The 24,512-nt window shown below is 38.2% G+C and overlaps 1 protein-coding gene across 1 annotated transcript in view; it reads right to left on the bottom strand.

The window, feature by feature from the left end:
* Window positions 1-24,512, bottom strand: part of GMDS (GDP-mannose 4,6-dehydratase) — a 409,594-nt gene that overhangs the window by 243,019 nt on the left and 142,063 nt on the right. The window contains exons 5-6 of the mRNA XM_033073709.2: window positions 11,087-11,279; window positions 10,097-10,201 (exon numbers count right to left, since the gene is read on the bottom strand). Coding sequence (XP_032929600.1) covers window positions 10,097-10,201; window positions 11,087-11,279 — 298 coding nt within the window. The remainder of the gene's footprint in view (window positions 1-10,096; window positions 10,202-11,086; window positions 11,280-24,512) is intronic.

The following is a 24,512-nucleotide window of genomic DNA, read 5'->3' on the forward strand; positions in this document are numbered from 1 at the left end:
TATAAATGTAAAACCCTTGTGCATCCCCAGAAAGTACATAATGCATGTAATGGTCTGAAATCCAACTACCTACACATACAATGCTTGTCTGGGTGGTTGTGCTTCTTATTTTTAAACACATTTCTAGGAACTGTAAGCAAAACACTCAGTGAAATCAAGACAGTGAAATCAAGACAGAGACTCGTAAGTTCAAACCAAGCTCTGACCAAATGCACTAATCCTCTCAGACAAAGCAGCTTACCTTCCCACAATTGCTATAAAATCCCACTGCATGATGAACCTTATCAGAGGTGACATCCAGTGACATTGCATTTCTCCCTTATTTGTTTTTAATGAATCCTGCTAACTTTGTTGAGGAATAATCAGTTGACATTTCCTTCTGCAGTGTTTTTTTAACCAGTAATGGTGAAACTAGTTTATTGTGAATTAATCTCTCCTGTTCAGTCTCCTGTATCTGAAATGCCTCAGTGGGTTGATTTCAAATAACTTTCTGAAACAACATGCACTTTCAATAGATTTTAATTTTTTTTTTTTAATTATGCATGGCTAAGTAGAGGGAATAGAGCTCTCAACCTTTCAGGGAGCTATTTTAGGGAAAACAGGAGGCACATTGCTGAGAAAATGTTTCAGGTACTAAGATGGGCAGTCCCTCCATGTGTACAAACTGTGACTATGATCAGGCTTTCAAGTTTCTGCATCTAGCAGATGATGCCCAAAATTTGAAGGTTGTAGATTGAGGCCTACAGAGTCACATACTTAACATCTTTGCAGGGATACCCAGGACCCTGAAGATAAGCTGTAAGCAATTTCTAATAGCTTTTACTTCAAAGTCTCAGGAGAACACTGATGTTGGATTACACAGCAGGAAGAAGACAAAGAAGTACAGTAATACAGTAATTTCATGATTATAAGCCGCACCATTTTGACTAAAATTTTGCTCCCAAACCGGAAGTGTGGCTTACATTCAGAAGTGGCTAATATATGAACAAATTTTGGAAATTTCCCAACCCGGAAGTCCGAGTCCACAGCAGCCCCGAGCTGAGCTGGAGCCTGCCCGGCCCCAGGAGGTACGGTGGTGCTGCCCAGCCCCAGGAAGCGTGGTGGCAGTGGCAGCGGCCAGGCATGCCACATCCCCGCTTCCCAGTGGCATTGCCTGGGCATGCCCCTCTCCCTCTTCCTGGTGGCAGCAGCCGGGGACACCCCTCTCCCTCTTCCTGGCAGCAGTGGACGGGGACACCCCTCCCCTTCTTCCCGGCAACAGCGGCTGGGCACGCTGCTCCCCTGCCTCCCAGCGGCAGTGGCGAGCGGGGCCGGGGCCACTCCCTGGTGGCTGCCCCAAGCAGGACCAAGCCAGTAAACCCCGTATTCTCATGATTCTGTTACTAATTGGCAACTTTGTGAAAGTTGCACACGGATCTTCGCTGCGAACAAAAGTGCGGCTTACAATCCAGCGCGGTTTATTTATGGACAAAGACCTAAATGTTGCCGACACCCGGAGCTGCGGCTTATAATCAAGTGCGGCTTGTAATCGTGAAATTACTGTATATCACATTAAAAATGTATGTATTTGACAGAATTTTAATCATAGTAAGACACAGGTCTTCAGTAGTTTAAAAAAATCATTAATACGGCAACGATACCTAAAATACTAAACATTCACTACTTACAGAGTATCAGCAATGTGAGATAGATTCATTTATACAACATCTCTTGCAGTAATGATGGTACCTTTGCTCTTTTTTTGATTTCTTTTTCCTTTCTTGCTTCTGTTTCAGAATACAATGATATTTAATGAAGCACAATAGAAAAAAATAATCATGTAGATGCAACTGCAAGCAAAAATGGCTCAAGGAATTTCTTGAAAAAAACAAGAAATACAGAAGAGATCGGCTGTGGCTTAGTCTCCATATCTGGGGAAACTGTAATCTGCAGTATGCTCTCTTGTCCTAGGCTCTGGGTACCACTGAGCCATGACCTAACCATGCATTCAAAGGAGGTGTTGTTACCCAGTTAAAGAGGTTTCCTTCAGAGAGGATCTCACATGCAGCAGCTTGGACTGCATTCCCACAAAATGGGAATGCACAGGCAGTGGAACTGGGGTGCATCTTTCGGGCATGGCCTCTTACCCATCAGCTACCAGGGTCTGAGATGACCACACTGTATCTACACTGTCTCCTATACTCTCCCCTCATGTTCCAGCAATGGGATAACTCAGCTAAATGGACTTCTGGTTGAAACCAGTTCAGTTCTGACTTTCTACAAACTCTGCATTCACTTTAGGCTGGTTTGTAAAACGCAAAGTTTAAATTTCGCAGTTCTTTCTTGTATTTCACTTCATATTCTCATTTATACATGCACAAGAACAGCACAAGAACAGTCACATTTTCCATTGTGGTTTGCCTGGGGAAAAATAAATGTAACAAAGGGAAAAAAGAGTGGGTAGGCACATAAAACACATTATTTCTCAAAATCCTATTACAAATTTGTATATTAATGAAGGCATAAGAACACTACAGGTGAGATACACACTCTACCACTCCATTTCCCATTTCTGACTTGCATAAATTTTGTAGTACTTTATTTCAAAGTTTTTGGCTGATTTAATTTAATTAAAGAAATTTTAATTTAATTTAATTAAAGAAAAAAAAAGTCTAGAAGTTTTATTTTGAGAAAATAATACTTATATATATTAATGTAATTTGAGAAATGTAAAGAATTACTTGGTAATTCTTAGTTTTGGCATTTTGTAAATTGTGGGGATACTTTGCCCTTTTTTTTTTTTGAGATTAAAAATAGGTTGAAATCAATCATCGAAGATAGCAAAACTTGTAATCCACTTTCTTCTCAACACAGTATAAGCCACAAGGGAGCATATGATTTAATGACAAAAAGATGCTTCTGATAAGATAACAATTTGCTCAAGGAGAGATCTGAGTTGTGAATGCAGCTGTTCCAAAAAATCTAAACCCACAGGCAAGAAATTACTTATGTTTTGTACAATCTATATCCATAACTACTTAGATAAACTGGTGATAGATCCCAGAAAAGTAAATCAGACAGAGAAGTGAAGAATCAGGGCTACTTTGAGACTAAAAAGGAAGAAAAAAAAGATGGTAAAGATTACAGTAAACTATTGTTGCAAAGACTGAATCAAAAAGATTTCAGTAGTCAGACTGTTCAACACAGTATCTTACTTCATCGATGACTCACTTTAGAAAAATACCTTTTTATATCATGATTCAGTTCAGTTCAGTTATTTCATTCACATATATGACAAGTTCCACGGCACTGACCTGGATTACCTGGATGCCCAAAACTAAGGCCATGCAGAAATGGTTTCACCCTCCAGTTCTCATTACAGATGTCTGGCACTGCTTTTAAAATACAGTTTAATGAAGGCAAACCCACTCATATTTTGGTGTGGTTGCACTACCTTCATATCTTAGTGTTGTCTAGCGCTAGGGAAGTGGCACTAGAAAAATAAGGTTAATATGGCTTATTAGCAACATAAGAACCAGACAAAAAAAATCTTCACATATTTTCATGTGCTCTGATCTGTACTAATTGGTCAGTAGCAGGTTCAACATCATCATAGTTAACTGAAATCACTTATCTTGTAACACCAGATCATTTTCAAGGGGAAAACACACGTACTTAGGCAAAACAGAGGAAAGTTATTACCTGGCAATTTTCTATTATTACAGTCAATATTGTTGCAAATCCATTTGTGCAAATAGACCCTAATGCCCACATTTATCCCCAGTGATGTCTGACTGCATGTGTAGATAAGGGAACACCTGCATGGATCACTTAGCAGGATCAGTCTCGCAGCAGGGGGAAAAAGCCAGTAAGAATGCATGTCTCCAGGACACTGCATGCTTTCTCTGTTGAAACACGCAAACTAAAAAGCATGAAATGATCTTGGCTGCTCTGTAGCACACAAATGTCTGAGTAAGTCCTTTTACATTGGCCGTGGTACCTTGCCATCAAGTTTTCAATGTGGAAGGCAAACGATCCCTGATGACACCAGCCAGCCTGTATGTTTCTCATCTAGCAAGGAGAGTCACAAACAATACTCTGTTGACTTTTTTCTATTTAGACACACTCACGGGTTTGGAAATTCTGCATTAAATGGAGGAGATGTATCTTTGCACTGAAAATTTTACACACTTATGTCTTTCACAGGCCTCAAATTAGAAAAAAAGCACCAAGAAAAGTCCTCAGTGTTTCCAGAGGTACTAGGTTGACAAAGCTTCTCTTGCACTGAAAGTGTTTTAAGAGATTAACAATTAGTCTCCAACCACAGACATGAGAAAGGGAAATCTGGCAGATGCTGACTACATCTCTATACAGTAGATGCAGAAGAGCAGCTGCTCCAGCAGGAATTGCACAGATTTCTTGAGAAAGTCAGGAGCAGATGTCACCATCTGCTTCTGCCTTCTCTATGAAATACAGGCAAAAGGGAGACTAAAAGCTGATTTAAAAAAAAAAAAAAGGTAACAACTACATAAAATCAAAAGACATACAGATGCATTTACAGTGAATAGGGGAAACACTCACCCCCTTCTCCCTGGCAAACCTGAGACCCAGATGCACAATAAAAGCAAAGAACACTCCCCATTCTATTTAAGATATGATTTCTTTTCATTTTAATCTCACTACTTGTACTTTGACAATGTTCAGCCTGCAATCTAATACCTAGCCATTTCCACCCTGGCTGAGAGAGATCACAGAAATGAGCAGTTGTATCCTTTCCCTCTGGCTATACAGCAATGGTCTGATGACAACTGCTTTACCAGAGTTGGTATCAGACACACAAAAATTCCCTACTGAATGATCTACACAATGATGTCATGTGTAGAGGCAAAGTATTACTTAGGGGGAAAAAAACCAACAAAAACCAAACAAAACTTTTGTTGCATTGTGTCAGGAAACATGCTGTACATGTTTGTACATCTTGGCTGATTAAGATCAGATGAGGCAAGCAATGAAGTGGTTAACCAAATCAGAAAGTTATCTCAGACATCCAAAGACACATCTTGTAAACCTGAGACAACTTCTTACACAGAACTGGAGAGACAACAGTAAGGGCTTGTCTGGGGTGGAAAAAAAAAGGCACTGTCAACAAGCAGTTTGCTTTCCCACTCAGAACAGGAGGTATTAGTGAGATCCAGAGCCCAACAAAAGAACAGGAATCTTTCCAGTGAAGTAAAAAAGATTTGGATTAAGCCCCAGTTTTCCTGAAAACTAGACTTGCTAATTGCCTCACTCTTCCACTGTCAAAACCGTTGTCTCACTGAACAGAAATATCCTTCCAATATTGCCATAGGGCAAACATTTCCATGCTGGTAATACTGGGAGACATTTCAGCTACCACCAGCAACTTGATAGCCCCCATTTGGTGTCCCATAGCATTGTTTGGACGGGGAGGGGAAAAAACAAACATTATTCCAGAACAGTTTTTTAGGTTTTCTTTTGTTTGTTCATTTTTTAATACAGATACTGCCTGTAGCTACTGTAGAGCATATTGCTTTTCAGCTCATGTCATACTTAAACAATAAATAAGCTTCAGAAATGGAAAATCCCATTCACCTTGGTATGACCATAAATAAGGAAAATCTTGAGCTATACCTGGATAAAATGGATGAAACTAACTGAAGAAATTAGCTTTAGCAAAGTATACTGCTAATAGAGGTCTTTTCCCCAAAGGAAGCAAGTCATGCTTATCTTACATTACCAGACTATTACTGGAAGTACTATGCCAGACCCTCAGATGGCATAAATCAACACGACCCTACTCACTTCAGTGCAGCTGTGTTGATTTATGTGAGCTGAAAAGTATGTACCGGTCAAAAAGTGACTATTTCATCTTACAAAACTGTAAAAGAGACTAAGTGAAATGAAAGGAAAATCAAATGAGAAGCAGTACATATCATATAAAGAAAATAATAGACAGGAAAGTACTACAGAAAGGCTCAAAGTAGATGTATATTTTATTAAGATTACTCTAAAATAGCCACTAATTTTATTTCATATGAAATTTTTGATAATATTTTCTGCTGTTAAACACACATATATCTCTTGAGTATAGATCCAAGTACTTGTGCAATTTAATAACGCTGTTCTATTCCCAAATTAAGATATAAGGCTCAGGCAGTGGGTTCAGCCAAACTAGAATTTATCACTGGTGTTTTTGTAAAGTCACTCTGTTCGTCAGAACATGAAACATCATACTTAAAAGGAAGCCCACACAGTGAACTTAAGTGCTCAGCTTTACACTGTGGAGTCACATCTCAGAACTACTCCTGTGACTGTCTTTCTCTTAGAGAGTGAGATAAAAGTAGAAAACCAAATGTTCCCAAATCCAGCACTTCTCTCAAGCCTTTGTTATTTTGAGAAATATGAAACCTTTCATATTAGACTTAAGCACTCTTTACCCTTATGAACCCTGTGCAGACTTCCCTGTTATTATCCAGGCTATGTGAGACTAACTACTGGTGCTCCTTTCTGAGTTTAACTGGGAAAGGCTCAGAAGAATTGGCATTCTGAAAGAAGAGGTGTAGATTCCTGAACTGCTTTTATAGGGAAGCAGCTCTTGAGATTAGACAGTGGTTCTTTTCACTAGACTTGTGCACTGCTGCCCCAGCACTACAATATCCGAACTTTATACAAAGAGGGATTGTTGCAGATGCACCTGGCCCCCTTATCCAAACTAGCAATAGTTTGGTACAGGCCCAGAAGGACATAAACACCTGAGCTGTAGCTGGGCCAAGAACTCCTCCAGGAAATCCACAAAGGGACAGACTAATGCAGAGTGCCTTGATGCTTGGAACACATGAATAGTGGGTGGTTTATCCAAGACTCAGTCAGTGAAGAACAAAGACAGTTGAGGGTCCAAAGGGTCTCATGCATACCTTCCCCATCACATGTAATTCAGCAAAAAGCCAACCACTTTATCCCATAAATATGACAGCCTAAATGAGCCTTCTTTGAGCTCTCTCTGCAAGGCAGCATGGCTGTGTGGCAGTGATCCCCCACTTGAGTTAGGACACCTCTCAAAGTTGCTCCTTGAGCCAGAGAGACTTTTCTATTAAAAACTTTGGATAAGTGTAGTTTGAGTACTATTTAAATTGCAAGTGGACTGCTTTGCAGTGCCTTTCCTCTTGATCTGGGACTCTTCTCAAGGTTTGAGATTCCTTACTTGAGACTGAGATATCACAGTGGAGGGACCCCTTATTCACAACAAATGCTCAGTAAGTTGCTGACAGCATGTTAAATTAATACTAATGAATGAAATAATTAATTTTTTTAGACATAAATCATTGTAAAGGTGTGAGACTAAGACTGGAACTAGCTGCACCTAAGCTGCATGGTGACTCAATGAGTCTCCCTTACATTTTAGCACTTTTAGTCTCTGTACAAATCATTCCAAATTGATTCTAACTCATTATTCCTTTGTATGCTTAATCCATGTGGTAATAAAGTGAACCTTGCCATCAAACTTTGTTAAGTCACATTTTTATAAATTCATATTAAGCCCATTTTTGCTAATGCCTTTGTGGGTGATTTTTTGAGTGACCCCTAACACTTATTTATAATACCGATCATGAAGGAAACCCTTTACAATTGTTTGTTCAATTCAACATCAGTGACCAGCTTGGCAGACAATTGCAATTCACCATCTTTCAACACAAGCACTTGTACTTCAAATACAAATACTTCTATATTTGATCACAGCCCACAGTGCAGTCTCTAAGGTATGAAAAATGCATTTTGTTCATCCTTACCATTGCCTTCTTGTGTAGCACTTTTCATGGATCCCTGGCTACAAGTAATACTAGATTGTCTCTCTACAGTTTTTTCCCATAAATACATTTTGTGTAAGAAACTTACAGAATTTTTTAGAAGTATGATTTAAAATTCAGATATGCACTGTCCACCAGGACTGATAAATTCTGCACCTCAGCAAGTGGCACTGCTGCAACCTTCTGCTCTTCTCTGATTCCCGGGCATTAGGTTTTGTATGGACAAGATGTAAATAATATCACCATCAATGGGATGTTGCACTTGATGCATTCAGTGTAACCCTAAAACAGCTGAAATGGTGGTATATAGTATTGGAAGAAAATATGTATTTATTTATTTAGGTATTCCTAATCTTTGAAATCAGTACAAAAAAGGCTAAACTATAAATAATTTTAAAATTTCCATGGATATTACCAGCTTTGCATAGGAGTTTGAAATTCCAGTTAAATCCCCTTTTCCTCCTGAAGTGCTTTTGCAGTCTTAAAAAATATTAGTAAAGTGATGAATGGCTATCAAGAAGCAATCTCAAAACTACTGTTATTTCATTTTCTTATCTGTATAGTTTTCCAAATCCAAAACCACTATGCAAATAACACTGGTCTGTGGTTACAGTTGCTTTCATGGCAAGTACTGCTGCTAAGGCAAAAAGAGCCAACTGAAACCATTCCTAGGACAAGATTCCTGCTCATGGCATAAAGGGCCTAAAACTGCACCCAGCACACACACAATGAAAAGTAAAGCCTGAGAATTCAAAGCACAGACTTGAGTTCTCCATGGGGACATTAAATGTGTTGAAAAGAGACCTCAGATTGGAAATCCAATTGCAGTTGTGTTAAAGCAGGAACCAGCATCAGAGGGATCAAAATAGCAATGAGTACTGAAGTTTTCCTCCTCCAAAATGGCACAAGTCGACACCAGAGCATCAAAAACAGTACATGCGTTTATAAAATTTCCATCTCATCTTGTAACTCCTTAGAGTTGTTAGAAATCATGCCAAGCTAGTATTTTTTATTGCATATTCCCCCATCTTTTACAATGGTCAGAATGTTTTGATTGCATAGTGATAACTCAGAGCAATTTGAACATTAGTTTACAGCACACTATAAAAACACTTCAGCAAACTCTTTAATAGAAAACAAAGTATTAGGGCTTCTAAACAAAATAATCTAGTGAATATGATTCTCCTTTAATTTTGAACTTGTGCTTCCTTTGCTCCAGTGAAGTGATACACCAGCTTCTACCACCAATTACTATAAATGCTGCCTACCCATTGTATGATGAGGTTTCACAGCTGTGACTCCCAAAGACTGAAATTAATATTTAAATCCTATTGACATGGACTCCTTTTTTCTATTTTTTTTCCTTTTAAGCAGAATTGAAATTATGGTCTGTTTTACATAAGTATCATATAAGCATGATTAAAATTCTTATATTTTGTGGCAAGCTATAATTTATATAATTGCATTCCTGTAAAACTTGAATTTATTTTTCATTTAGAAACAGACCACAATAAAAGCCTTCTGCACTGAGAATCCAGTTTTCTGTATTAATTTGAAGTTTAATTTTAGAGTGTTTTCTACAGTCACAATACTCAAAGGGCAGAGGAAAACTGTCATTGTAAAAGAGACTTCTAATCAACCATGGAGTCTTACTCAAACTAAATACCAGCATTAATTGTTCATAAAGTACTGCAAGCAGAAAAGGGATGATTAAGTGGAATTTAGGCTGCATTGCTATTAAGGATTAAACTGAAAGGCATTTTAAAGCCATGTGTTAAAAGCCATCTTGTAAAATGGTATGGGTCATAATTCAAACCTTTTTCAAAATATACCAGGCTGTACTAATTAGTCTTATGAACTTAGAGCATCTATTATTTCAGCCTCTCGATTTGATATTTATACGCAAATTAAAATCTTGAGTATGTCACACCCGAAATTGCATCTGTTATGTAGTTACCCAAATAAATGTTTAGAAAACCTGCCTTTTTTAATGTGTCATATTAACATTTTTGCCTTTACTTATTATCAAGAGGGACACAAAATTAGATGCACACACTTCCTTTTGGCTTTCATGAGCTTCGAAATGGAATACAACGCTTGAAAGGGAAAGCCACTGCTCTTGAGCTCTGAGACTGCCAGGAGGGCTGCATCAAATGCCATGAGGAGCTGCAAGTCATGACACCTTCCCTACAGAATTCTGGCAAGTTTAAATTAAACCTGTGGATGCATTGTTCCATTTTTCTGATCAGATATCTGCAAAGTTGGAAACAGTTTCACATTGATTTTCTAACCTCTTCTGGGGCTCTCATGATTGAAGAGGATGCCATTCACAGCAAAGAGATTGTAGGCTTCCCTGAAGTTCACCACAATCCAGTAGGCATACAGTTTTGCTGCCCCTGTAAAAATAATTTTGAAGTGTTATTGTATAAATGCTTGGCACTACACAGTTCAGACACACACACAAGTCTCTGTCACATGCAGGGTGAAGTCCACATTTCAGCAGCAGAGTGCTTTAGCATTTGATTAGTTCCCTGTATGTCCCAAATTTTATATAGGAAAAAAGCCAAAACAATCAGCCCAATAAACAGCAGATGAATGGGAAAATACTCATATTCTGAGCAGCCTCTGAACTGGCCAGGAAACATCAGGGCACTTTCTCACTTGTTTTCTTATACACACTCAAGCACAGCATTTTTTTTTACAATATAATTAACACAGCTAGAGCGTGTGAAATACGCCACTGTAGTGACCTCTGTTAATTAAAAAAAACCTCAACCCAAAACAAAAACAAAATTACTTTGGAGGAATAAAAGTGAAAATCTGGAGCCTTAACACTCAAATTGATTTGAAATTCTATCACCAAAATCCTCCATGCCCATTGCTTTAATAAGTGTTTCGAATTTCATACGGGTTCACGAAGGAAGGAGTAAGCTCTTGGGAGTCTTTCATTTAGACAAGAAAAAATATGAAACCTTATCACTTCAGCAGTACCTCACAACCCTTTGTGAAGGAAGAGTCACCCTACCCCCCTTTCTTCAAGAGCTCTTCACCTCTGAGTTGAATGAACAAGGTCTTGTGAAGTGAGATGCTAATTTCCAACCCCCAGGCAATGGCAGCAAATACTTTTTATATAGTAATTCATAAAGGTATGCCTCTCGACATGTCTAGTCACTTTAGCTCTATCATCATTCTAATCTCACACCCAAATTACTTCAGCCTTGAGACATGAGCAGGGAGAACAGACAGACAGACACTGCACACACACCATCAGCGCTCCTCACCGTAAGGCGATCTTGGGTAAAAAGGGGTGGTCTCCTTTTGTGGGATTTCTTGCACTTTTCCAAAAAGTTCACTGGTAGAGGCTTGGTAAAACTTCACAGAGTTGATAAGGCCACAGGTCTTAATAGCATCCAGGAGCCGTAAAGTGCCAACCCCATCAACGTCAGCAGTATATTCTGCTAGGTCAAAAGAAATCTTGGGAGAGAAAGAAATAAAAACCCACCAATTTTACTAGGGCACCAGAACATGCCAAAATCATGTACAACCAATCAAAGCAATACATCACTTGCCACAGACCATCTAGACACTTTTTTACAGAGTAGATACTCAGTTTACAAAAGTACCCTCAATGGATTTCTAAGAATAAATAAGTAGTTCCATAAATAGCCAAACCAAATGACTGGTGTTCCCTAGGATTATTTTCCCATGTGAAGTAAGGGGTAAGCCTCCCCATGGTGGGAACATTATCAGGCACTCTCTCATCTCCACAGCTGCCAGTTTCCACAACACTCACTTGGGCTCAACATCTTTGACATACTTGAATTTGGTTATAATTGCCCAAAATACATTTTTAAAAAGTATAGGACAGAGAGCATGACAGCACCCACATGTATAAACCCCATCTCCCCCCGCTACTTGAAACAAAGTCCACAGTTTTGCAATTTAAGCAGACATCAAAATTCAGAGAAGAGTAGAAATACCTACTATCAAATGAGACTCCCAGCACTACCTGACCAAGGCGTACCAGACCTGTGGCTTTTGCACAGATCTTAAAAGAACATGAAATGTGATAGCAAAGGGTGGAGGTATGAAAAAAACGCTGACAACTCCAGTTGACGTATTCTTCAAAGTATGATAATAAACTCATGCCCACTGGTGGGCCAAGATCCCTTTTTCTCTCCCCACTCCAATATTTGTAGTTATCTTTACAATGAGCTTGTCTTGCAGCCTATGCCACAACCATCTAAGCACTTTCAGAGTGTTTCAAAAACATATTAATTATTTTCTTTGCAGTTATGGAAGGAAAAAAAACCCAAAAAGCAGCTGGAAAAAGTAATCTGAAGGTAAGAAGTGTGCTGTGACCACCCCAATCTGCAGACAGGAGAAAACATACTCAAAAGGGAGCTCACTCATTTTTTTGGTGGTACAAGCTGGTTTTTTTTGGAGGTTCCTGGACAAAGTTCCTGGGCTCTAAAGAATTTTTTCCTACCAATGCCCATCACAGCAGCATGTTCCTCCTCCCTTCTACGTCTTCTCTCCAATCCAGGGATTTTGCTTATGCCAGATTTTGAAAAAACATTCCCTGTTTATACTACAAATGTTATAAAAAGTAAAGAGGAACGGGCTTTTAGAGCAGCCTCCTTCATGGCCCTGACCCAAAGAATTATTCAACCTATGTCCCCTCTGGCTGATTCAGACTGATAGCCCTGTATTCATTCCTCCTGTTAACCCACTTCCCCTATTCAGTAACCACTGGAGGTTTAAGGCTTATTTACACAGCAGACGGGAAAAAAAAAAAAAAAAAGATTAATTTGAATTTTCACTTCTGGTTAATTTAATACAGGTATGAAATTATCTAAATTGTGTTGCTGTGCTCCAAAATAAAAAGTTCACATAGAGTTTTGGGCTGAGATAGGTAAAGATATAAACAAAACCAAACCTTACTTTTTCTTTTTTTTTGAAACAAAAAGAGAAAAAAAAAAACCACAAAAGGAAACCCGATATTTTGTCTTATTAACCTGGTATGACCCAGCTGAAATTGAGCACTGATCTACCAAGAAGGGGTGTGCATTTTTTGTTTTAATCCATTTGGCACAAAGATGACAGCCACTTGAGGTCTCAACTTCAGGGTCGGAGTAACTCTTAGAAAAGCATCTTAATGAGTAAATGGTACAGTCAATAATGTACTAACAAACATAAACTGGTGTACTAATCACATCTTCCAGCTCTCCAATGAAAGGCAAAATACGTAATAACTGTAGCAGAATGAGGAATCTACCTATATTAAGATATTGTTTCCAACAAATAACCAGCTGAAAACATCACCCTGAAATGCCAATCATTGCTTCCACATTCTACTACAAAGTAAATGGCACATGGAACTAAGGCAGTCTAGGAGATCCATGATCATAAAACTTCTTAACCAGAGGGAGCAATGAGGCCCAGTAGCAGCAGTGCTGGGAAATGCTCTGTCTGGCTGGTGTAGAGACCAGTTTCACAAGAGATGGTTTTCCCTATTGCCTGATGAATGACCTCAGCATTCACCTTCAGAAAACACTCCCTGGGGTGTGAGGTAATTGTGCCCCCACTCTGACTGGGTCTGAGTGTCCCCAAGCAGAAACCACCAGTTCTGTGTCTGTTTTGTAATGCAGACTGCTGTTCACCAGAGTCAGGACTTAGACCACTAAACACATTTCATTTTGGAGTGCAGGTTAGACAAAAATGGCATTCAGGAAAATTTTAAAAATTGTTGTATCCACTAAAACATCCAACACAAAAAATTCTAGACTGTTAAGAGACCCTGTGGAAGGTAGGGGCAGAAACATTACAAATACAGATAAAAGCAACCCAAATTTTAATTTGATTCTGATTCAAAGTGAAAAATGTAAAAGGCTTTTATAAAATACTTGATCAATTAAGTAGTTATATATAAATCAGGGCAGAGATGGCAGAGCAGGAAAAGGTGATAATTTATCCCTTACAACATAATTCCCCTCTCCTAATACATGTTATTTTTTCAAGACTAGCAGAAAGACTGGAACTTAAAAAAAAAAAACAAAAAGAGCAAAAAAAGGAAAAAAAAAAGCAGGGCTTCATTAGGAGGGATGTGCAAGAGAAAACAACATGCATGCATAACACACAAAAAAGGACTGAGTTATAGAAACCAAATATAGAACCAGATTCAAGAGATGTTATAAACAACCTTCACTGAGTTCAGCTGGACTACCCGAAAGAACAAAAACTTCATGGATATTATTGTAAAGGTAGGTGTATAAGGGCAAAAAACAAGTCCTACTTTATGACAGATACCTACAGATGAGCATTTTCAAACTGCCTAATTTATGACAACTTTCTTAGGTGCCGGAATTAGGAAGATTTTCCTCCTCTACACCAATAAAGACAGCAGCGAGAGCAGAAAACATGCAAGAGATGCTCTGATCATGCTTTGGAGAAACTATTTACACACACTCATTTTTTAATTGAGCTACAAAGACAGATGCTCCATTCTTTCCCCAAAAATCCAACTCTTACTTACTCTCAACTGTGCAAAGCAATACCTGCAACTACAACTTGTCTTGAAGGAAGTATTTGTAATGACTGGACTGAGAAAAGAAGCTTCTGCACCCAGCAGAAACTTAAAATCTGAAAGTTTTCTCAAAGAGTATTGAAGTAATGGATCCAATACTTTGGCCTCTTTGGACAGATTTTGTGCCAAAGGGAAATCATGGCGTACCAACAAAACAGAAATTGTCTTCTTGGAACACATGAGTCTGAGTGACCTTGGCACTTGCTTCCCATGTCCAGTGGGGACACCATGCTTTTGCAGTTGTCATTGTTGAACTCTGGAGACACTATAAAAGAAGATTTTTCAGGTATATCTATTCATTCCATTCAATGGGTACTGATAAGTGTGCCATTACAAGAGGACAAAGAAAAATAAGGAGACACCTGACAAAAGTATTTCAAGTTCCAGGTTTTCAGGTTCTGAACACCCTTCAGAATTTCCTCAAAGAATACTAAAAAGTAAATAGACTCCTTATGTACATGAGAATTCTACATGCTGAGTATCTTTTTTCCTGGATTCATCCCTATACAGTATATTTCAAATACATTTTTAGACAGGAAAAAATTTCCACAAAAAGGTTCGCCATAGGATGATAAAATTTTCCTGAAGAAAAGCATAGTTTCATTATTCATTAACACTTCTGCAAGCACAGAACACAATATGAATACACTGTACCACGTAATGTCCCTTTCTCCATGTGACTACAATCAGGATGAGTTTTGTGAACTGGTTCCTACCTTTTGAAAAGGGTGAAACACTCTTGTGTTCCCCTCTCCCATTTATTTCACTTTATAATCACCAGATTTAATCTCTACAAGAGATATTACTTAAATAGAGCAATGCTTTGAATACAATGTTTCCCAACTGATCATTCAAAATCAAGCTTAGCAAGATCTTCAACAAGATTTAAAAGCTTAGTGAAAATTATCTAAATGAAAACATATGGGTCTTACCACATTCATGTCTATAAACACTATATATAAGACCTCATAAATTTAATAATACTTGCTTTTGACCAATGTGTTGTCAGTAATGGTGATACCCTGAAAGTTATCAATTCAGTGCACACATAGTTTTGGCTTTGTGGTACTCTTCATCTCTGCTTTGTCATTTGGAAGAATCCAACAGACAAGCTGTGATCATATTAACTGTTAGTTTTCAATCAAAGAAAACCATATGGTAGCAGAATGTGCTTCAATGCTCTACGTAAGGAATATAAAAAATTATTTGAAATTTCATCTCTTCCTTACAGTCTTCTCAGTTTCAGAAGATGGGATTTCTGGAAGGCTGGTGTCATAAGAGGGAAGCTTATGTGAAGCCTTAGGAGAAAACAGGATAATATAAACGTAAATTATTATTCTTTCAGGAGAGGTGGCTAACCTAACCATAACCGCAATTTTAGCCTCTTTGCTTTTTGAAAAAACCTGTGGTAGATTCTTCAGGTTTATCAAAGGAGAAAATATGTGTATCAGGTCATTAAAAAACGTTTACACCAGAAAAGCAAATCACAAAGCAGAAAAAGTGCAGAAACGTTTCAAGTCTCACAAGTTTCACAGTGATTACTTTTTTGCATTCTTTAAAATCAATTCTGTTTGCTTTGAATATTCAGTGTGCCTTCCACTGCCAATAAAAACCACTGGGATCACTTACATCATCTCAGTAAACAAGCTGCTCAATCCCTAGGAACAGGCTTGTAAAGCAAGAGATTCCAGTTGCTAAATCTAGTACAGACTATGGGCCAAGAATTCCTGTAAAGTCCTAACACACTGAAAAAAAAATCCTAGGGATTTTAGGAAATATAAAGTACCTGGGGAAGCTGAGCTGTGTTTAGGGGATGGGAAAGAAAACATCAGGTAAGCTGCTAAGAGAATGTGACAATTCCTCTTCCACCCAGCCTCTTAACACAATGAATACTTGTCCTCCCACCCAATAAAAAACCTAATACAAGATACAAAATCCCCCAAACAATTATAGATATTGCTATACAGAAAGACAATCAATTCAATAGCTCTGAACTGCTTATTACTAAGCAATACTCTTGATACATTAAAGCCCTATTCAATTTCTTGGTTAAACAGGACTAGACTAAAAAAGTAATGACTGAAATTCTGGATAAAATGAACATGCCTTTTGTAGATTTATCTTCTTTCCTTTTTATTTCCTTGTTCTCTCATTAGCAAGACAGAAAAAAAAATAAATTATCTATATAGAGAATTTGGACAACATGATTACAAAGGGAGAATTAGCAAAGAAAAGATTTTATAAGTGAAAGCAGAAGTCAACATTGTTTCCTAAAATTTATGTTAGCCTAAGACATTCACAATATTACTGCAGCAAGAGAGTTTGGGTAATGTGGATTTTCAAGTTGTTTGTGATGCAAAGGAATAAGCAGTGCAGTTGATAAAACCAGTGCTTATTCTTCTACTTCCCTACCAGTGCTTACATTTTGATCCTCTGGTGGAGTTTCACCATGGCTCTGTCCCATATTGTGCTGCAGGCTGAGTGACTGGAGAGACTTCTTGAAGTGGTGAAAAATTTGGCTTTGACATCAGTGAGGCAGCGTTTCACCTTCACATCTAGCTGTGGCAGCCCAAACCAAAGCACAAAAATAACCTTTTTGCTGTTTGGAGATTTGAAATGATCCTTGATGATCTTCAGGTTCTAGAAAAACTTCCTTTGCGCAGCTGAAATACTCAACGATCAGGATCAAGAGCCCCCCATACATATTCCACAGCATATGTTCACACAGCAATTTCTCATGGCTCATCTTGAGTGTGTTTTCCTTACAACTCTCCTCCAGATTAATGTCAAATTCTTGATGCAAATCCACTGAAATAATCTTTAAAGAGAAGTAACTTGGCTTTATTAAAAGAGATACCCTTTTTCCCTCTTAGGAGCAAAAACTGCTTTTCGTTGTGTGGAAAAGAGAAAAAATAAAATCTACCCAAAGCAGAGAATAAGCATTGAGAAATATTCCTTGAGTAGGTAAAGTTTCAGATTTATCTTGTCCTCTATCAGTAGAGGTTGAAAATTGGATTCATTATTCAGTTTCTTTGGCAAGTGATTCCTCCTTGGCAAACTGCAGGTGCAGCTGTAAATTGAACTCCCAAGGTCATCATGTTCACCTTTGCCTCTAAAGCAACCTGCTAGTTCATGTGTGACCAGCTAAGAGCTATAGAAGAACTATCAGTTCCCTATAATTTTCAAAATTTTCATGCCACAATCCTTCAGTTGGAATACCCATTCTCCATTTTAATAAAACAGTCTCCTACATCTTGTACAGTTGTCTTGACCATTGGATTCAAAGGTTTGTTTGGACCATATCTCCAATAGAAGTAATTTGCAAATTGTTTACTCTGTTGCTCATTACCTATCTACTGTAGTGAATCAAGACAATTTAACAGCCTAGATTAAAAGGGAGCTGCCCAGAGACAGGTCAAAAAGCAATGGACACAAACTGGAACATGTGGAATTACCATTAGATATTAGAAAAAAAAAGAGAGTTCGCAACATGGGTGGTCTCACACTGAAACAGGTTGTGCAGAGAGGCTTTGGCAACTCCATCCACAGCATCTCCACCCTTGGAGATACTCAAAACTCAATCAGACATCACCCTGAGCCACCTGCTGCAAGCTGGTTCTGCTTTGTGAAAAGAGCCAGTCCAGATGACATTCAGTCATTGCTGCCAAACTCCATTATTGCACAATTTTAAGAGAAGGAGATGGGATTACAGCAGTGTGTTTCAATCTTCAAACATGTAGCAGCATTCAAGGAGTTGAACGTGGATGTACCGTGTGCAAGAATGAGGCCTGGCTTTATAAAAAAAATCAGTAATTTCTACTAGAAAAGTAGAGGGTTATTCACAGCAGCTTTTTGGAGACATGCAGTTCATCTTGCTACTCGTCATATCTCCTCCAGAGCTTCAGATAGAGGAATGCTCAGATCTGATAGTAAAAAAAATACCAAAGTGGAGGAGGAAAAGGAGGAGGGATATCACAGTACATGAGATTCAGTATGGCCATAAACCTTTGTCACAAAAATGTAACCTCCCCATTAGTTTTGCTTATCTTCTCATCCATTTGTTATTAATTTGATGGAACTGGGGGATTGTCAGGGTTATGTGATGCAAGGGATTTATCTTGCAGAACAATCTCTGACCCACTGTTCTAAGTCTTCAGTTTCAAATTACAGAGATTAGAAAAGAAGCTTTTAAAAAAGCAGCACTGATTCTTTATTCATTGTCAGCATGATTTTGTTCAGGAATAGCTTCAACAATAGGCACATGCACCCAAACTTTTAAGCACATGCAACATACAGCAAAGTCAGGATGGGTTTCGATGTTTCAAGTGCTGTGGCTTCAATAGCTAATGACATTGTAATACCCTAAAAGCTTTCTTACACACTGAAGTCCAGCTGTGCCAGAAGCTTTAAATGCTATTTAATAGAAAGACAAAAAGGGGCAACTTGCAGAGTCACTAGAGAACATTCAAAGGGAGATGTAAAAAGATAGCCAATTCATTTTGCTTTATATGTATCAGGGGAATAGAGAGCTATGAATAACATCCATGCAGGGAATGCAGTCACTTCCAAAGAACTAGCACCATTCTTACTCACTTTCACATATAAAGACATTAATTTAAAACACAGAGGTTATTTAAAATTCTAACATGACATCTATACTATAGTTTGGGCTTTTTTTTTTCTTCTTTTTTAACTTCTGAAGCTTTAAAAAAAAACTTTCATCCTTGCTTCCTTGATGCTTTCAGAACACATTGAAAGGTGCTTTTCACAATAGTGATGATGCAGTGTGTATAATCACAAGCAAAAAAGGGAAAAAAAAAAAAACACCAATCCCTAGAAAGAGCAACCAGACCTTCACCAATTATCTGCTTTGTGATTTTGATAGACTTTCAATGGATGGCTAGATAGACACTGAATAAAGCCATAACCTAGTATGGCAAAGGTTTGTTAGCAACAGTCTCTCCTCTCTTTGTGTTCCTGGCCAACAAAACTGCAAAACACAGCTTAACACAATGGACCCTCCCAAATATTGACAGAACTTCTATATTGCCTAGGAGCCAGAATTAACCCAAAACTTTGCAAACGACTACCTTGCCTGACTCTCTTGTACCTCCTACTAATGCATAAGGTAAAACATCTGTAGGCTTATGGAGTCTGTCAGAATTTCTGCCTTTTCAACCAGAGAAAAGCTATGTTTGCAGCATTTTTTATCACTGAAGATTACTTCCCAGACAGCAAGTCTTTATTCCAAATAGTACTGTTAAAGAAAGTTTAAAAACAGTTCAAAATTCAGCTTCTCAGATACCTTTAAAGTATCAAAAATACTTCTCCCCTCATGACAAAGTAAAATAATATTTCATAAATGGAGTTTTTACATATTTTATTATGGCATAAAGTCATTTTTCCTTAAGGGCATTCAATCTGGAAAAAAATGTACTGAAACTATGCCGATCCTTTGTAGAATCACTTAAATTGATTTTGAAAAACTTGAGAAAATTTGCTATAAATTCATAAACATCTTTTAAAGAAAAAATATTTTTGTTAAATTTTCTCACCTGTCTACCCATCATCTACATTATCAATTGTTTGCCCAGTTCTCCAAGTTATACTTTTCATTATTTTGGGATGGCTTTCTGTGCTTTATCCAACTCATAACTGATGCTGCACAGGTCATGATAAAAAGATGAGAAAAAAACACTGACTGCTATTAAAGTCCTATCATTCATTCTGAGCAAGCTGTGTACACTTTGAATGAAGCACCTGTAGAGATATGATATATACTTTATTTTAAAAAGCCACTTTCTATAATGATTAACAAAAGCTTGAACCTTTTACTCTATGGAAATATCAGTGATTTTTAATTTTGTAAAATTTGAGGCATTTTCTCCTCCTCTGAACAAGAAGAATTGTTTCCTAAAAGCTGAATAAGGATTGAAGGAGCTTCCCTGCTTCACAGGGATGCTCCAAAAAAAAAATTAATTACATCAGTGTGCATGTATTACTCATTAATGAGACCATAAACCCAATCAGATAGACTGCCCATGAATATGGGCCCTGACAGGGGCCAAGACACAGCCAAGTCACTGCAAGAAAACAAGTTACCATTTCACTGTGGAGCTGAGGTAATTCTCTCTGGAAGCACTCTTAAACCATGCATGATAAAACAACTTATCTTAGCTCTCTTTTATTGTCAGCTACTCAAAAATCATGATCATCACAGCCTAAGGGCAGAGAGGTTCTCAGCTCTGACCACGCGTGGCAGCTTGCGGTGCTTCACTTGAGAAGGAGCTTTCAGAACAGGACTTTGGGGAGACAAATGAGAACATGAGTTTTTGAGGAAATGAATAAGTACGTGCATACACACACACAGACACGCAGAAAAAAGCAATGACTTCTTGTCAGGGAAATGGTAGAACCACACATTTAAAAAATGTTAGATGTGGCATCTGGGAACACATTTTGGTGGTGAAGATGCCAGTGTTAGATTAGTGCTTCCAGTCAATCTTAGATGGCTTTTCCAGCCTAATCAATGTTGTGATTTCATCTAGGCAACAACCTCTGCCTTGAAGTACCCAGGGAGGGGAGTTCAGAGCTCAGAGTCCAACACCTGCATCTGTGTGGCAGAAGAGTTCTAAGTACTCCATCTCAGAAAGCAAATTATGTCTGCCCTTTTTGTGCACTTGATAGTAAAAGTACCACAGAAACACATTTTCTAAATAAACACTTTCACTTCATTCCTACTTCTTGTCCACTCACTTCCCTAAGTCCATATTTTCCCCTTATTTGACACCACTTACAATGTTTCTTAGTGTTACATCTAGTAACAGACCTAGCCCTACTTTCTGGTTTGCCATAAATCAATTAAATACAACACAACCCATCTTTAGCTAGAATTCTTTCAGCCTACCTCAGACTTCTATGTAATTAATCCCCAGGTCTTTTCTTTTTTCAATTTTACTGCATATGCATTAAGAATTAAATTGGGATGGCTAATTGCATGGTGCAAATTTGGATGGATAGGTATCTACCGACAAAAGTCATGCTCCCACAGCCACCACCTTCCCTGCTCCTGCTGCAGTACTTCATCAGGAATGACTGGGAAAATGAATAAACATGCAACAGCATGTCATGAAATAAGTCACCAGGGTTTGGTTTTTTCAGTTTTCCTTTTTTTGAACTGAGCAAATAATTGCCTTTTCTTCCAATGCATAAGGTCATCTTCTGTGAAATTTCACTCTGAAATCTAACTCAAAGAAAAGACAACAATTTCAAAACCCAGCCACATTCTTTTCCTTTTACTTGTTCTTGGGAACAGCTACTTAAAGATACTTAAAAACATTGTTTAACTAAATAAAAGAGTCTGAGGTTTTCACTAGCCCTGGAACAAAACCACCGAATCCTTCAAATTTATTAAAATTGCAACCAACAAACCAAAAAAATCCACCCACACCCCTTGAAATGCTAAAATGGGTGAACCCTAGCAGAGGAGCACTAATGCCCTTACCTGTAGTGCATGTACAGGCACTACATATGATTAATTTTAAAATATGGGTATTAATAGCATCCACAAATACAGCTGATGATGGCTTTGTTGTGAATGATGTAATAAACCTGAAGAAACTGCTTTCAGTAAACTCAGTGTAGTAATTACACACCTCAAAGTGGACTGTGATAATTCTTCATGCTGTCTAGGAAGCTACAGGAGTGGAATACCCTATTATTCCCACTTTCAGTGCTCAGATTTTAGTGTGGTTACAGTACTTTGGAAACCACGAGCCTTATATTTTCTCCAGTTGCAACCTTCCAGGGAGAACACTGCCGTTTTCTGTGTGACAGTGAACACACTTAACTCCAAGGCGATCCCCCACATAAAATGTTCTACTTAATCAACCCATCTGTCTCAAAAGGATGTGGGGTGGTTGTCTAGGAAGAAACCTGTGGGATGAAATCTGAAAAAAACAATGTGTCTCAACAGGTATGTGGAGGTAAGGGGGAAAAGGTCAAGGGGCAGAGAGCTTAAAGAGACGAGACCCTCTGGTTAAACTTTATTGAACAAGCAGGATGATACTCTCAGAGAATAAATCAGTCTGTTATTTTTTCTGCTAGTGTTCCCTTTGCCCTACTTTATTCTTCCATTTATTATGGACTACTAAACCCTCTTCACTAAAACTCTCAGGAAATAATGTATAGGCATAAATTTTGAAAGGCAGCTTTGGCACTCATGAGCCACGGTGATTATAAATCAAAGCAGAACATTGCAACTGATTTGTGTACTGTAACCCACAGCCCTAACCTCAACCCTGCTCTTCACCTATCTCTTGGATTCTGACACAGATAAAAGGACTGGGAATAATAGCTGCTCTTCACTTGAACATTAAGGTAAACCATTCATGAAAAAGGAATATGGTAGTCAACTGATCACAAAAACTCAACAAGTTTGTGAGTTTTCCCTCTGACCCCTAAGAACAAACACTGCATTTCTATATTGCCCCACCTCTGCAGTGTGACAGCATTGCAGTTTTTGTCTCTAGCAGTGCTAGAAGTGACAAAAGACCATACTAACCTCTACAATACAGTGCTTCAGTTTGTCTGCACTGTAGGGTGGCACTTGAGGTGCCAGAAAAGGTCCTCTCAGAGTAGCTTTGAGTAAGACTTGACTTATGTATAAAAAGGTTTGTCAGCTTTCAAAGTTAACTTGGCAGCCTCATGATGAGGCATACTGGAAAATCACTGTGGAAGACAAAACCATGTTGCCAAAATGTACTGAACAAGTCATTGGACACAATCAGTGGAAACATCACATTTGACAAATAAGGTGAAGTCTGTAAAATTGTGAACGACTGCATTTTAGTTTTAAAAGAATATATAGCTCAGGTAGATGCCATGTTCCTATTGTATGCAAATATTTTATTTCAATTGGCACTTTTCAATCATGCTTTTTCTTTTCTGAATGACTCATGGATATCTCAGTCAAGAAATGGCAAGATTGGAAGCACATGCCAACAAGGTGCATTTATCTCAAGAAGAGATAAATGTAGAAGGAGTCATGTGAATCTATCTCAGGATTTTTTTCAACCTATCTTCCTTTCCAAACACATTTTCTCTTCATGCCTGCAAGCCTTTATAAAAAGCATAATCAGTTTCCATGTCCTTCCAAGCAAGTCAGTATTCACAAGTATTTAACTGAAACTAAAAAAATTGTGTTTCCAGACACAATTGTCCATCAGGCAAGGAAAAAAAAAATCAAGTTCAGTCTGTAAATTTTATCACATAGTATTAGGCCAAAGAAGACGTCAGGATACTAACTTGCCCACAAATTGCAAAATAGAAAAAGAGGAAATTTTTAGAGCTCCTACAGGCCACTCAAGAGAGCCCTGCTGCACAGGTCATTACAGGCAGTGATTATCCATGAGGGAAACATGCTGAATAGCTGTGAAGTATGGCTGGATGAAAAAAATACCAGAAGTTTACATCTATGATTGCACAGAACTTTGACAGCAGCTAAGAATGCTACGTCTCGTGGCTGCAGTAGGAGTTTTAGCTAATTTCCAGTGTGCTGACCCAAGCTGCTCTGGGGCTTTGAGCATCCTCATCTGGGACGCAAAAGGTTCTATCAAGGGACCCCAAAACATTGGGAGAAACAAACTGGTGCTGCCTGTTTGCCAGAGAAACAGAGGAAATTTCTCAAGTGTCATGGGAGTTTGGAAACATTAGTTAATTTTTGATCCTGTATCACTAGTATACCAAAGAAGCTGGGCTGGGAAGGCTAAAAAATGTAAATAGTGAATGGTGATGAAAAATTCTGTAATTGGTAAAAAATTAAAAAGCTTTGGCATGAAAGCAAAACCTCAGCATGTGCTTCACTTTCCACTCCAGTAGATTTTAGCACCTCTCATGTTGCAAGAGTACTCTCTCCACACACAAATTTAAGCTGATATTAACTGCAGTTGCATCTGAAAGTATGTATTTTTCATACCAGTTACGTTCTAGGCAGTAATCCCTTTCTCAGAAACTGAAAGATTTAAATGAAGTCATCGTTGCTAAGTGCACTAGTCAGCCATATATCATGTTCTCAGAAGTACAAAGAGTACTCAAGGGTGAAAGTTTTTTATGATAATGTA

Source organism: Catharus ustulatus, chromosome 1, assembly GCF_009819885.2.
Source record: "Catharus ustulatus isolate bCatUst1 chromosome 1, bCatUst1.pri.v2, whole genome shotgun sequence".
NCBI lineage: Eukaryota > Metazoa > Chordata > Aves > Passeriformes > Turdidae > Catharus > Catharus ustulatus.